This window comes from Brettanomyces nanus, chromosome 4, assembly GCF_011074865.1.
Source record: "Brettanomyces nanus chromosome 4, complete sequence".
NCBI lineage: Eukaryota > Fungi > Ascomycota > Pichiomycetes > Pichiales > Pichiaceae > Brettanomyces > Brettanomyces nanus.
The window spans coordinates 1373288-1387936 of record NC_052377.1 but is presented as its reverse complement, the minus strand read 5'-3'; the positions used below and the strand labels follow the sequence as shown (position 1 = coordinate 1387936).

Here is a 14649-nt window from a genome sequence, read left to right as displayed (position 1 = left end):
GTCGGCATTCTACCCAACATCACATTCATCACAGATACAGTTACTCAAGAATAGCAGAGACACGGTCTGTAGCCGGGAGTCTTCAGCAGCAGCATCAGTTCTCACTAGCCTCGATAGTGGGTCCTGGAGTAATCCCAATTAGGCAGGATTCAGTGGTAAGAATGAACAGAAGCGTAACTAGAGCTTCATTAAGAAGAATACGAGGATCTACAGCACCCACCATAATAAGACATAGAAGTCCCATACTTACGTCATCCTCATTGAACGTGAGTCCTGCAAAAAGCCAAGAGGAGGAAGAATCAGAACAAGAAGAAGGGCTGGAACTACTAGAATCAGAAATACAACCAAACATTGCTATTACTCCACCTAATTTATTTGGTATTGAACGTAATACATGACTGCAGCTGCGACTCGAGTTCCAGTTACTCAAGCTCAAGCTGCGAATCAATTATGAAATCTCCACCATCATTATATAAAGACGCAGAAGAGATGGCGCGTTGAAAGAATGGAACCGTGTCAAACACTGTTGCTTTGAGTACCGATTACCCCTTTACAATGCAACATCCCATAAAGTCTATGTCTCAAAGGGGTAATGTAACCGGTGGGAATCACGAAAACAAAAAAAAAGAATTTGAAGAATTTAACGCGCGAGGAAATTTGACCGGATTAGGAAGGTGAATCGAATTTCGTGTTACGCTTTTGGGATAAAGGAAAACAGGATGAGACATTCCTGTTACACAGATAAAACCAACAACCTTCAAATAAAGCTAGGAATGCGATACTAGAATGACCAGTTTTGAAAGAGTCCAGAACAGGTTGATCCAAGATCACTTAGATCTGAAACAGAGAATCAAAAAGATATTGTGAACTGTGAAACGACTACGTTTCTTTCCTGCCAGCCCATATTTGATGTCCCTTTAAGATTTGAAAAAAGTCGCGCAGATCATACAATAGGAAGGGGGTAGATGTGTGTATGTATATGGTACTACCGCATTAGAACTTGACTTACTTTATCCAACAAGCGTAGTAATGTAGCCAGTTACTGCCGTCCATTGCCTTCCCCATTTTCTTTTTTGCATTCTCTCATTGTTCCGTTCTCGCTTGTAGCTGTCTGCATTTTTGTACTATGTATAGATTCTCTTTATGTTTCTCCTTCTACTTCTCTTTCTCTTCCGCCCTTTTCTTCAACATCTCCTTTGATACAATTTTTTCCTAACGATCAACTCTGTGTTCCTCTGTTGATTTCTCCCTTTTTGCTAAAAAGGTGCCTAGTTTTGCTCACTTGACTTCATCATATCTTTTTGTCACCGCGTTTTTCTATCTAAATGATGTCAATCCCTGTTAAAGAGGCCTTCACCAATATTGGCCATGCACCTCCTCCACCAGGTCGTGGTCCAAGTCCTATCAGTGTTCACGTCAATGTTAGCGTCCCAAGATCTATTCACACCAAAAATTCTAGTGGGTCCTCTACAGGTTCAGTTTTTGGTTCATCATCTCCTGGTCCTCGAATTCACACTACCGTACACCGTAAGAGTGGATGGGTGCAGGTGAAAGATGAGGGTATAATGTCATTCCGCTGGCCAAAAAAGTATATGGTTCTCAGTGAGACAAGTCTCGAGTTTTACAAAAACGATGACAAAGCCGAGCTTTGGGACAGGATCCCTTTACTCCACATATCCGGTTGCTTCAAGAACCAGCTTAGAGCTCATTGCATAGAGATCGTTCACAAAGAAAAGTCAACATTCGTTGCTGTCAAGAGTGAGCAGGAAGTGAATATGTGGATTGATTCTATTCTTACCAAATGTCCCAAGGAGGGATTTTCAAAGCCCATAAAGGTGACCCATGAGGCACAGGTGTCTTATGATCCCACTGATGGCTCTTTCAAAGTAAAAGGAATTCCTCCCGAATGGGTCGCCTTGCTCAAGGGCTCCAATATCACCTACGAGGATTTCGCTGCTGATCCTGGTGCTGTCATCGATGTCTTGAACACTTATTCGGAGATGGTTACTCCTGAACTTCCCTACACTAATAAGTTCGCCAACAACAGAAACGTCACAGCTAATAGTAATAAATACACCACTGCAAACACCACTTCGGCCAACTTCAGAATCAACAGTTCGACGGCCACTGATAATACCGCCAGACTGCATGCCAATCCAGGTCAAAGACTTATCAACGAGATCACAAAACCATACTCTGCATTTGCGACTTCGTCAGCTTCATCTAATCTTAACGATAAGTTCCTACAACCAAGGAGACCTCCACCTGTTCCCCCCGTTGACGGTAATTCAGACTTCTCAAATAATTCAAATAGCCGAAATGATCTGCATTCTGGCTCTGGGATAACTCAAAAGCGGTATGTACCCACTAGACAGGCGCCTACTGTGCCAAGACCAACTGCAGCAACAGCAGCTACCAACGGTGATATTGGCGTATACACACCTACTCAACAGGTATCAACAACCTCTTCCACAAATAATACTCGCAAACCAAGTGCTCATCTTCCACCAATCCCTGCTGTCTTTCATGAAACGTCTCCTCTTCATGTGAACAGAAATGTACAGCTTAACACAACCGTCACCACCAATTCATCATCAAAGTCGGGGTCTTCTTCTGGCTCATCTGTAACTGGCACTGGAAAGCAAGATATTTACCATGAGCCTGGTGTCGTTGACTTCAACTCGGGCTATTCGAAACTGGCTACGCCCTCGAAACCTGAATTCGTTACCAGACATTTGTTGAAAACTGCTAATACTTCTCCAACCAAGAACGTTTCTCAGGCACTTAAACCAAGTAAAATGGCGATGGCAGCAGCCAATGTTGCAGCAGGTGCTCCGAAAGCTCCAAATCCATATGGAGTACCTCTGAGCGGGGCCGGCGCCAAGAAACCTCAACATAGACGTCGCGACAAACGTGCTTCTGGTCTGACCGATGCGCAAATTATGGCCAAATTACGGAGTGTGGTGATCAACATCAACCCTGCGCCTAACTTTGATGTTATTGAAAAGGCAGGTCAGGGTGCCAGTGGCTCTGTTTACTTGGCTCGCAGCCGCAAATTAGGAGGCCGACAAGTGGCCATAAAACAGATCGATCTAAGTAAACAGAGCCGTAAAGAGCTCATAGTCAATGAGATATTGGTGATGAAGGACTCTCAGCATAAAAATATTGTGAATTTCATCGAGGCTTACCTGAACGGACCTTCCGATTTGTGGGTCATTATGGAATATATGGAAGGAGGTTCGCTAACAGATGTAATTGACAACAATCCAAGTATTCCAGAGAAACAGATTGCCAGTATATGCTTTGAAACAACCAAGGGTTTACAACATTTGCATAAAAAGAATTTCATTCATAGAGACATCAAGTCGGATAACGTTTTGCTCGATGCTCACGGTAATGTGAAGATTACGGATTTCGGATTCTGTGCGAAGTTGACCAACGAAAAGTCCAAGCGGGTTACCATGGTTGGTACACCTTACTGGATGGCACCGGAAGTTGTTAGACAAAAAGAATACGACGAGAAAGTGGATATCTGGTCGTTGGGTATCATGGCTATAGAGATGATTGAGGGAGAACCTCCTTATTTGAACGAAGAGCCCTTGAAGGCTTTATATCTTATTGTATCCAATGGTACACCAACGTTGAAGCACCCAGAAAGATTGAGCGACGAGCTCATGGACTTTTTGAGTGTTTGTCTTTGCGTCGAAGTCAAGTACAGGGCAACAGCAGACGAGCTTCTACAACATCGTTTCTTTAAAAAGGCTTGTCCAACATCGGCACTTGCTTCACTCTTAACTTTTCGCAAGGACAAGAACTAGGGAGATTTTAATGCATATATAAAGAAGATGAGTCTTGCTTTAGCTTAACACATGAATATATTACATATCTTTTTACAGTTATCTATACTTGATTCATATCAATATTGTTACCATCCATATCCGTTATCTTCTCAAAGTATTTTATGGGTACGAGACCATTCTCGTCGCCCTGTGACAGGATTACACCATTGCCACTTCGGTAGAAGACCAGATCACTGTTTCTCACCTTATCTATATCAAGGTAAATGATGACATTACAGTTTTTCCTCATGCCGCTTATTATTGATCGATCTGGCTTTGAATTCTTCTTTTCGTCCATATATCTCGGGAGCCCTTCAGCAAAATGCATTTGATTCCTATTCATACGGCTCAGTCCTCCGCTGGCCTTTATACACTTTAGCTTATCGTAGTACGTTCCATGAATAATTTGTTCGGGAAAATCTGTGTCATCAAGTCGCACCATCGCGTAGGAATTGGTGACTGAGCTGATCGAGTGCCCTTGTAAAGCACATATCATATAGTGGGCTCCCTCTTGATACTCTTGTGCCTCATGCTCTACCCTGGAACCATCTTTCTCTTCTACTATCATGAAACGCTTCTTGTCGTTAATGTTGACCGCCTGAAATATGTCTTCAGCAGTAGCTCTCATAGACTTAAAGTATCGATGTTCAAGAACATCATCTAATGATATGAATCCACGACTATCAATACTCATATTTTCTCGACCAGCTTGATGTCGAAGAAGCTTCGAGAGAGCTCTCGATAATATGTTAAGTCTATTCACACCTGTTGGCTCGTTATACATCTGCTTGCCCATATCTTTGAAAGGCTGAAAAAAAAAAGAGTCCATAAAGCTTATCGCCCCCCCCCCCCTTGCAGACAAATATTAGAGCAAGAAAAGAAAAGAAGAATAATACATAAATAGAACGCCACGCTTACGTAGTGATTACATAAGCCTAAGGAGGGAACAAATAGATATGGACAATTTCCATTTTCGTTCCATCGGTACCCGTGATTGCCAAAAGAACGATTACCTAATCAGAAGCCGCGAAACTGCAGCACCTGATGATTCAACCTGTCTGTTCCGATCTCAGTAGTAAAAATCACGGAAATTCAGGAGACTTGAGACCCGCTTTCCGTTTTCTTACGAGGCCACATAACCTGCCCTTAGTCCGACCCCCGATTGCGGATATGGTTGCAAAGTTGTGAGCTAGCAATTTTATCTTTTCTACGTTTTTGTCTTTGACTGAAGAAGGACTGTACCCCACCTGACACTTCTAGGTATATCCAAACAACTGGATGGAGAGGAGCAAAAAAAACCATTTTAGACATGCCCTAGAATAGAACTTCAGACCCTTTTTCCTATTGAGTAATTGAAAAAAAATAGTCCCGGACACCAGAAAAACAAAAAATCATAAAGCCAAGGCTGTGTCGACTAGGGGTGCACAGCACCCTGTCTAGACGTATACGGTAAGGACACTGCACCCCCCTTTTCAGGTGTCTGTGGGGAAGTGAGTCACAATACGTCCGAGGTACCATAACCCTAGAACTCAAAAAGCTTGTTATTCTAATCACCAACAGCGATAAAATAACTAGTGGTTTGAAGAATGATTACACTGAGATGCCTCTCTCTGTCTTCTTTGAACATCACTAGATCGGCGATCTTTATCTTTCAGAATCCTCCGAATCTCAATCTCGCTGAGAATCGGAGTTTCAACTCCCCATAACAGAAAATTTTTTTTCATCCCGACTTCTTACGGGCCCAACTCCATGCTCCGAGCCTATTGTGTTAGCACACAATTCACCGCTTAGTTCAATACCGAAGTATGGCCAAGTCAAAAATACCCATTATTGGCTCTATTTGGTAGCCGTTGCACCGGGGTGGTATAAGAGGGCAGTTCTTTTCCTTCATTTACATACTTAAGTGGTCAATACTTTCCTCAGTCTTCTTTTCTGACTGTATTTTTTCATTTCCACTAGTGTGATTATTTCATTATGACTTACAGAGATACAGAAGACCATATTCCTCATGCAACCAGACTTACCACATCTGGACCCATTGAATGTGACTTGTCTGGTTTCCAACTGTTGAACTCTTCTCTTTTTAACAAGGGATCTGCCTTTTCTCTTGAAGAGAGAGCTGCATTTGACTTGAGTGGTTTGCTACCCCCAGTAGTGAACAGCTTGTATGAACAGGCAGAGCGTGCCTACATGCAGCTACATTTTTTCAGGACTCCACTGGCCAAGAGCGACTTTTGCACCTCCATGCGTGTTCAGAACAAAGTGTTGTACTACAAGTTGGTGAGAGACCATATCAAGGAACTACTTCCTATCGTTTACACTCCTACGGAGGGGGATGCCATCATTGCATACTCCTCTCGTTTCAGAAAGCCTGAAGGCTGCTTTTTAGATATCAACGATCCAGATGGAATTGATGACAGATTGCGTCCATTTGGTAGAGATAAGGATATCGACTACATTGTTATTTCCGATAGTGAAGGAATTTTAGGTATTGGTGACCAGGGTGTCGGCGGTGTTCGTATATGTGTGGCCAAGGCCTCTTTAATGACTCTCTGTGGTGGCTTGCACCCGGGCAGAGTTTTGTCTGCCGTCTTGGATGTTGGTACTAACAACAAAAAGCTTATTGAGGACGAATTGTACATGGGTAACAGATTTCCCCGTATTCGTGGTAAGGCTTACGACGAGTTTGTCGAACAAGTGATGACTTCTTTGCACAACCGATTTCCTCATGCTGTGATTCACTTTGAAGACTTTGGTGTTACTACGGCCAGACCCGTCTTAGAGAGGTATAGGAAGAGATATGCCTGCTTCAATGATGACATCCAAGGAACTGGTGCTGTCGCCATGGCTTCTATGTCCGCTGCTTTGAAGGTTACCAACAGAAAGCTATCCGATGCTCAGGTGCTAATCTTTGGTGCTGGATCTGCCGGTCTTGGAATTTCCGATCAGATTACCAACCACATGGTGTCACACGGTGCTAGCCGTGAGCAAGCTCACCAGCAGATTCATTGCATTGACAGATTCGGACTTATACTCGATAATATGGAAGACGTCTCTTCTGCTGCTCAGATGTCATATGCTGACAAGGCCGAGGACTGGAAAGGAGTTGATACTAAGAACTTGGTTGAGGTTATTCGTAAGATCAAACCCACCGTGATGATAGGATGCTCTACTCAGGCCGGAGCATTTACTGAAGCTGCCGTCAAGGAGATGTACAAACACAATCCCAGACCAATCATCTTTCCATTATCCAACCCTACCAGGCTTTGCGAGGTTCTTCCAGAAGACGCTCTGAAATGGACCGATTACAATGCCTTGGTGGCCACGGGATCTCCATTTCCTCCAGTCAAGGGACATGTGATATCCGAAAACAATAACTGTGTTGCTTTCCCAGGTATCGGTCTTGGCGCTGTCTTGGCCCGCTGCAAGTCCATATCTGATACCATGATATCTGCCGCTGTTGATGAGTTAGCCGAGATGTCTCCTGCCGTCAAGGACCACCGTCTCGGCTTGCTACCTGATTTGGAGACTATTGATGAAACCTCTGCCAGAATTGCCACTGCCGTTATCATGCAAGCATTGAAAGAGGGTGTCGTGAACGTCGAGCAAGAAGACTCTCCAAGTGGTGGAAAAGTTAAGGTGCCTAGAGACTTCAACAGATGCCTTGCCTGGGTGAAGTCTCAGATGTGGATGCCTAAGTACAGACCATTGATTAAGGTCGAACACGTTAATGCTATCCACACTCATCAGTACTGATTGATTCCGCCATAATCCACTTCTGGAACTTTTATACTTTAATCTGCATTTTTGCTTTATTTTATTTTCTTATCGTTTATGTACTGCACCTTCCCTGATAGGCATCGCGGAACTCGCCTATAAATACCTCCATAATACAATCGTTCTTTGCTCGCGCATAATCAATCCGATATAAATATCCTCAGGTTCTCCCCACACATTGTGTCTTTTACAGTGCTCCGGGTTGATACCAAGTTTATCTACTAATGAAAGATTCATCCTTTACCGTGACATTACCATGCCTTCAACTAGCTGATCGCTTGGTCTACTTACCTGGGGTTACCTACCGTACAGTGCTTACCAAGGCGGATGGAGCCCGAATCCTTTCTAAGTTCACCGAGGTGACCAGTATGCTGAATGATACGCTCCGTCAGGCCATCAGAGACTACTATATTGAACACAAATCAGAAAAACCGGCAGAATTATCACACGACGGTTTGCAGGGTATCGAGCTGCTAGGGAAGTTTAACAGATCCATCTCTGGAGCTCCATTAATGGCATGTCTTCCCGGGGTGGAAGGAGTCAAAACGAAGGGTTGTGCGATCTGCCAAATTACGGAAGTACAAGAGTTGCAGTATAAAACTGTGTTGTGGATCAAAGCCCATTATAGAGGCAGATCAGTGACTTCTACAGTCAACGACCACGATGAAGCAGTGTTCACCGTCGACACAAGTGATTCCCATGCGAGTGAATTTGACGATAAGACTACAAGATCATTAGCTTTTGAAGTTATACTTCCGAAAACTTTACAGCTATTTGTCAATATCGATAAATTTGTTGATGATTATCGGGCCGGCGAAAGGAGGAATACTGACGATGATCTACTCAAGCATCTATTGCTACGTCTATCACCGTTGGCTTCACTTATGTACAGCGAACTTTCTGGAGCCGAGACATCTGCTGCATTGCATAAGTTGCAAATGCTTTATTTGTCTGTTAAAACGGGAAATCATACTTTGACAGAATATCGACATTTGTTTCAGCTTAATGACATATTGGTGGCTGTATTTGGCTTCTCTTGTAAGCAAAAAGTGGAGATTTTAGGTATGTTCGACGGCAAAGAGAGATTACATTACTTCCACAAGTTAATTGACTTTGCGAACAACTTGTTTGAAAAGTATCTTGATATCGAATTTGTTTTGGAACAGTGGAAACGCATGGACGAGAAGATGGGCCCGGAAGGAGGAAGGATTCTTAAGACACAGTTTATCCGCAACTATTTACGAAACTTGAGACGGATCATTGAAGAGGTAGGCACTGCATCTTCTCATGGCAAGGCTGAGGACAGAAAGGCAGAATCTCAAGGTGCTGTTGCCGCTGGTGGAGACAATGATGATACAGATATTGCGAAAGTTCAGAAATTTATTCAAGGGCTTGAAGACTATTGCATCAGTGAGGATGGTAAGCGGCTTATTTATGGAGACTTTAGAAGAATGATGAGAATGGCCCCAAGTTCATCTGATTTTCAGGTACTCAGAACATATATGGATGTAATTATGGACATCCCATGGCTTCTAAAAACGGATAACACCGATCTGTTGTCTTCGCGGATAGACTTGGAAACTGCTCGTGATCAGTTAAATGCAGATCATTATGGAATGCAGAGTGTGAAAGAGAGGATATTGGAATACTTGGCGGTATTGAAACTTCAGTCTAGGATCAGGATACGGAGGAACTCCTTCAAGCAAAAAGAGAAGGTCATGAAAGCCAGAATACCAATGAGGGATTCTAGTAATGCTACCAAATTTGTTGCCAAGTGGAAACCTTCAAAGCCAACGCAGTCTGCAGATGGCAGCCCTAATACAATGAGAGCTCCTATTCTTCTTCTTACAGGACCACCCGGAGTTGGAAAAACCTCTTTAGCTCAATCAGTTGCATCTACACTTGGGAGAAAATTTCAACGAGTTTCTCTTGGTGGTCTGAATGACTTTGCCGATCTCAAGGGACATAGAAGAACCTATGTGGGAGCGATTCCAGGCCTCATAGTACAGGCATTGCGTAGAGCACAGAGTTCAAATCCTGTGATTCTATTGGATGAGGTGGACAAAATAGGTGGGGCTTCTCGCAACGGTAATCCGGAGGCTGCTTTACTTGAAATTTTGGATCCTGAACAGAATTCCAATTTCCAGGATCACTACATCGGATTCCCAATTGATTTGTCCCAAATCCTATTCATTTGCACCGCCAACAATCAATGGGAAATCTGTCCACCCCTTCGTGATAGAATGGAGATAATTCCTTTGGCAGGTTATAGCTATTATGAGAAGCTAGAGATCTGCAAGAAATTTATAATTCCCAGGCAGGTGAAGCAAAATGCTCTGCAGGAAGGATTGGTTCAGCTTGACGATCCAACTATTCTTAAACTTGCCACAGAGTACACCAATGAATCTGGTATTCGATCACTAGAGCGTTTAGTATCATCCATATGTCGTAGTAAGGCCATCGAATACTCAAACTTGATGGATACATGCAACGATGATACGTCTATACCTTCAGGCTATACCAGCTATGTCACCATCGAAGATCTCCCAAGGTATATTGGGTATGCAGGACACGTTTCTGACTCCTATTCGTTTGGTAAACGGGTAACGGCTGTGCAGGAACTTTACGGTATTGCCAACGGCTTGTCGTACAATAGTGACGGTTCAGGATCATTACTCAACTTTGAGATGGTAGGACTACCAGGTGATAAATCACTATCCTGTACCGGCAATTTAGGTGATGTGTTACTTGAAAGTGCTGAGATTGCAGATACTTTGGTTGGATTTCTCTTGAACAAGCGAATGCTTACGTCTGCAGAAGGAGATTTTGACGATGAGGCGGTATTAAGAAGGTTTAACAAGACAGAAGTTCATTTGCACGTCCCGGAGGGTGCAATATCCAAGGACGGACCTTCTGCGGGAATTACAATGACGATCTGCTTGTTATCACTTATACTTCAAAAGGCAATTCCGAGTAGTATAGCTATGACAGGTGAAATAACACTCACCGGTAAAATATTACCCATCGGAGGACTTAAGGAGAAGCTATTAGCAGCCCATTTAACGGGGAAAATAAACAAAGTGCTCATTCCAAGAGCTAATAGGAAAGATATAATCGAAGATTACACATCGAGCATGAGTGACAGAACCCAAGCACGCGATTTACTGAGCACTTTGATGGCTGAGCAAGATAGATTACTGAAAACAGACTCCAACAAAGAATCATGGTTCAGACAACCAGAGCAATGGGTGAAAAGAAAATTGGGAATTACGCTAATTTATGTGGAAGACCTAGCGGACGTAATCACGGCTGTATGGAACGGAGATATTGTGATTAGAAAGCTTGAGCACAATTATCACAGCAGCAAGGTCAGAAGCCATATATAGTTAGAAATACATACAAAGCAACACAATTAAGGGTTAAATAGATAAGAGAACTGAACAGGAGTAATACTAGTTGGCATACTGATGAGTCCACTCTCTTGCAGTCGCTATTGCATGAACATTATCGTTCTTCCACTCTTCCGCAACCTCGTTTGCTAACGGATCATCGGGATTAGGAGAACTTAGCAATGCCTGAACAGACAACAAAATGGTTCGGATCTGCAAAGCGGGAGACCAGTTATTCTTCAATACGTCCAAGCAGATTCTTCCCAACCTGTCGATGTTAGGATGATATATCTTAGTGAGAAATCTCACCTTAGGCGCAACCATCGGATATTCATCCGGTAGAAATAGCTCTAATTTGAACTTTCCGTTCTCATATGGTGAAGATTCGGGTCCTTCTATGGTGACATTGAAGTACCTCATGTTATCGGAATGGGGCACAGCTGTAATGCCTGGCACAGGGTCTGAAATCAATCTTTCCGTTTCCTAACAAGCAACTGTTAGTAAAATATAGAGTATATAGTTTCTTATTGGTTGACTTACTCTGACTATTCTTTTTGGCAACGACATGACTGTAAGTGAGCAAACGGAACGAGCGAAGAGCAGAGAGCAGAAATGCGCCAAGCTATCCTAAGAGCTAATTATCACAAGATCTTTAAGGAGGAAAGGGAAAAAATAATTATGACATCCGTACTCCAGACATAATCAACTAGCTGTGAGATGAAGCACATCGCTTTGAGATCGTAGGCACATCTAATCCTTTCCAAACTGTCATCATGCCCTCACATAAAACAGTTGGAGGAAGGTTTAATGTTTTGAGTATTGGTCTTGTGCTAGGGTTCTCTGCAGGCATATATCTCTTGAAAGACTACCAGTTGATAAAGCATTCACCGCCTAACCCGGACAATTTTGATGAGAACGGAAACTGGAAGCACAAGAGTTTTATCCACGTCCAGGTAAACGATGGTGTGGCTCCCTTGGAGTTGAAGCCTGATGTCAAGAAACAGATTTTAGCCAAGGAGAAGCAAATAATAGAGAAAAAGAAGAAGGAGAAATGACAATTTTGAACATTCATAAAGCAATACATATATATATATCATTAATGGGACGACAAAAATGTAAGAAAATAGCGGTTATAGTACAGAAGAGTAGAAAAGCTGGAAATAAATAAGTAGAAAGGATCAATATCTCATCGAGTTTCCATTGAACATATTATTGAACTGATTCATCACGGGGCTTTGTGGAGTTCCCGGCTGACCTGGAGTCTGCGATAATTGCTGAGGAGTAGACGATTGAATCTGCTGGCTAGGTTGTGACTGTGACGTTCGTTGCTGAGTCTGCTGCTGCTGGGGCTGCTGTTGGGTTTCCATGAGCAGGCCATTTGCAGCAGCCTGAATAGCATTGTTTTTAGAGGCGAAACGCTGTGCTTGGCGACGTTGCATTAACTGTTGACGCCTCTGCTGCTGCTGAACAATAAACTGTCTTTGTTGAGGAGTCATGCTCTGCAATTTAGATTGAATAAGTCTGGCACGCTGCTGCTGTTGCTGAAGACGTGAAAGCATCTGCTGCTGTGTCAAGCCATTGGCAGTAGCCAATGTAGCAAGTCTCTGTTGTTGTTGTTGACGACGCTGCTGCTGTTGCAGTTGTTGTTCTTGAGTTTGTTGGGGCTGCTGCTGTTGTTGCTGTTGCTGCAGTTGTTGTTGCTGCTGTTGCTGCTGTTGCTGTTGCTGCAATTGTTGTTGCTGCAGTTGTTGTTGCTGCTGCCGTTGCAGTTGCTGTTGCCGCTGTTGAAGAATCTTCTGCTGAAGAAATACTTTCTGCTGACTCTGAAGCTTCTGTTGTGCTTGCAGCTTCTGCATCTGAGCCTGCTGCATCTTCTGAGCCTGTTGCATTTGCCGAAATCCTTGTACCTGTGGAGACTGTGGTTGCGATTGTGCAGCAGGGGAACCAACTTCACGATTACCGGCCACAATACTGGCAACCAAAGATGTAGGACTTTGGTGAGTGATTGGATTTGAAGATCCAAGGCCTGACATGGACTGCTGAATCCTCTGTTGTGCTCTCTGCTGTTGAAATGATTGCTGAAGCGATTGCTGCGACACTGGGCGCGCCATCTGGCTGCTTCTTACTGAAATCTGTTGTGCCATAGCCTGCTGTGGTAACTTTTGAGGCAATGTTGGGTGCACCTTATTCGAAGATTCTCCTTGTGATAATTGCTGCTGTTGTTGTGACTGTTGTTGTTGTTGTTGTTGTTGTTGTTGAAGACGATGCTGCTGTTGTGGCTGTAGCTGTTGCTGTGGTTGTTGCAGCCGATTCTGTTGTTGCTGCTTTTGCTGCTGCTGCTGCTGCTGGCGCCTCTGCACATCAAGCTTTCTGGCTTGCATTCTAGCTCTCTGTACGCGCACAGGATATACATAATCAGCAGTCTTCTCAATGTCAACAATCGCTGCACGACCTTGAATAGGACCGAGAGGATTATTAGAAACATGAGGAACAATGGCGGCAGCAAACATCTCCCTCATCCGCAAAAAACCTGTTCTCATACGAGTGGGCAACAATACCTTTCTTTCCAATGGCCAGGGAGTCGACTTACTGACACCTTCGAGTACCTCGTGAGTTTCCTCTTCATCATCAATAGGCATATTGGCCCCATGAACAAAATCATCCCGGGCCTGCTGAGCAGCAGCGGCGGCTGCTCCAATCTTAGCCTGGTTTTTCCTCTGGTAAGCCGCTAATAGTTCATCATAGGGAGCTGAACGACCAGGAACACCTCGTTTAGCTCCCATGGAATGCGTCTTACAGGTGAGAGATCTTGCACAAAACCCTCCATTGGGTAAGGGAACACCACACTGTCTCTCAACATCAACTGGACCTTTCGAGCGGGAAGATTTGGGCCTTTTCGTTTTTTTGACCTTTTTCTGTCTTTTATGAGGATGGCTGCTGGAACCATCAGAACCATTGAGTATGCTCTTTTTCTTGGATCCAGAAACATGATAAACAGATGGGGATGGTGTAGCACGATTTGAACCAATATGATGCTTATGACCAGTTTTACGCATCACATCGGCATCACTAGAACGGCCTCTGCCATTTTTACCGTTGACATTATTGGAAACATCATCATCGTCCGTTGCACCGTTCGAGGATCCAGTTTCAGACGACAAATGAACAACAGCTGTTAAATCGACCGTTTTCGTCTTTTCAGCAGCTTCTTTCTTCTTCTTCTGAAGCTCGGCACACGATTTAAGATGATCAGCCATACAGCTTTCGAGAATGGGATTATCACAGTGGTTACAGATCCTATACATCAAAGGCTGGCTCAAAGGATTACGTGAATTGAGGGGATTCTGAGGATCGCGAGGTACTTGCTGTAATGTCTCTAAGAAATCACCCAAATCTTTCCAATGACGCACTTCTGGGATGGATGGATCATTTAAATCATCAAAGGCTGGCTTGAGGCTAGATATAACCTTTTCGGATTCATTGCCAAAGGCTTGCAGCTTAAGATTAGGGGAAACGTCGAGCGCGGGCTGGGGCATGGGTAACGTTGTAATGAGAGAATCTATAGTGAAGCCGGATAGAGAAGCGACTGAGGGACGGCTGATCAAGATGAATGACGAAACCACAAAAAATATTACGCGGCTTCG

At 43.7% G+C, this 14649-nt stretch overlaps 5 protein-coding genes across 5 annotated transcripts; 3 read left to right on the top strand and 2 right to left on the bottom strand.

Moving 5' to 3' along the window:
* Positions 1–1325: 1325 nt before the first annotated feature.
* FOA43_003879 (uncharacterized protein) lies at positions 1326–3818 on the top strand (the record flags this gene model as incomplete). Its single annotated transcript, XM_038924127.1, has 1 exon — positions 1326–3818. The coding sequence occupies one exon, from the start codon at positions 1326–1328 to the stop codon at positions 3816–3818; it is 2493 nt and encodes an 830-aa protein (XP_038780055.1).
* Positions 3819–5813: 1995 nt separating this feature from the next.
* On the top strand, positions 5814–7595 carry MAE1 (NAD-dependent malic enzyme, mitochondrial; the record flags this gene model as incomplete). The annotated part of the gene is made up of 1 exon (XM_038924126.1): positions 5814–7595. The coding sequence occupies one exon, from the start codon at positions 5814–5816 to the stop codon at positions 7593–7595; it is 1782 nt and encodes a 593-aa protein (XP_038780054.1).
* A 245-nt stretch (positions 7596–7840) lies between these two features.
* Positions 7841–11002, top strand: FOA43_003877 (uncharacterized protein; the record flags this gene model as incomplete). Its single annotated transcript, XM_038924125.1, has 1 exon — positions 7841–11002. The coding sequence occupies one exon, from the start codon at positions 7841–7843 to the stop codon at positions 11000–11002; it is 3162 nt and encodes a 1053-aa protein (XP_038780053.1).
* Positions 11003–11068: 66 nt separating this feature from the next.
* UBC13 (Ubiquitin-conjugating enzyme 13) lies at positions 11069–11572 on the bottom strand (the record flags this gene model as incomplete). Its single annotated transcript, XM_038924124.1, has 2 exons — positions 11069–11488; positions 11546–11572. The coding sequence occupies 2 exons, from the start codon at positions 11570–11572 to the stop codon at positions 11069–11071; spliced, it is 447 nt and encodes a 148-aa protein (XP_038780052.1).
* Positions 11573–12183: 611 nt separating this feature from the next.
* Positions 12184–14541, bottom strand: FOA43_003875 (uncharacterized protein; the record flags this gene model as incomplete). The annotated part of the gene is made up of 1 exon (XM_038924123.1): positions 12184–14541. The coding sequence occupies one exon, from the start codon at positions 14539–14541 to the stop codon at positions 12184–12186; it is 2358 nt and encodes a 785-aa protein (XP_038780051.1).
* Between the last annotated feature and the right edge of the window lie 108 nt (positions 14542–14649).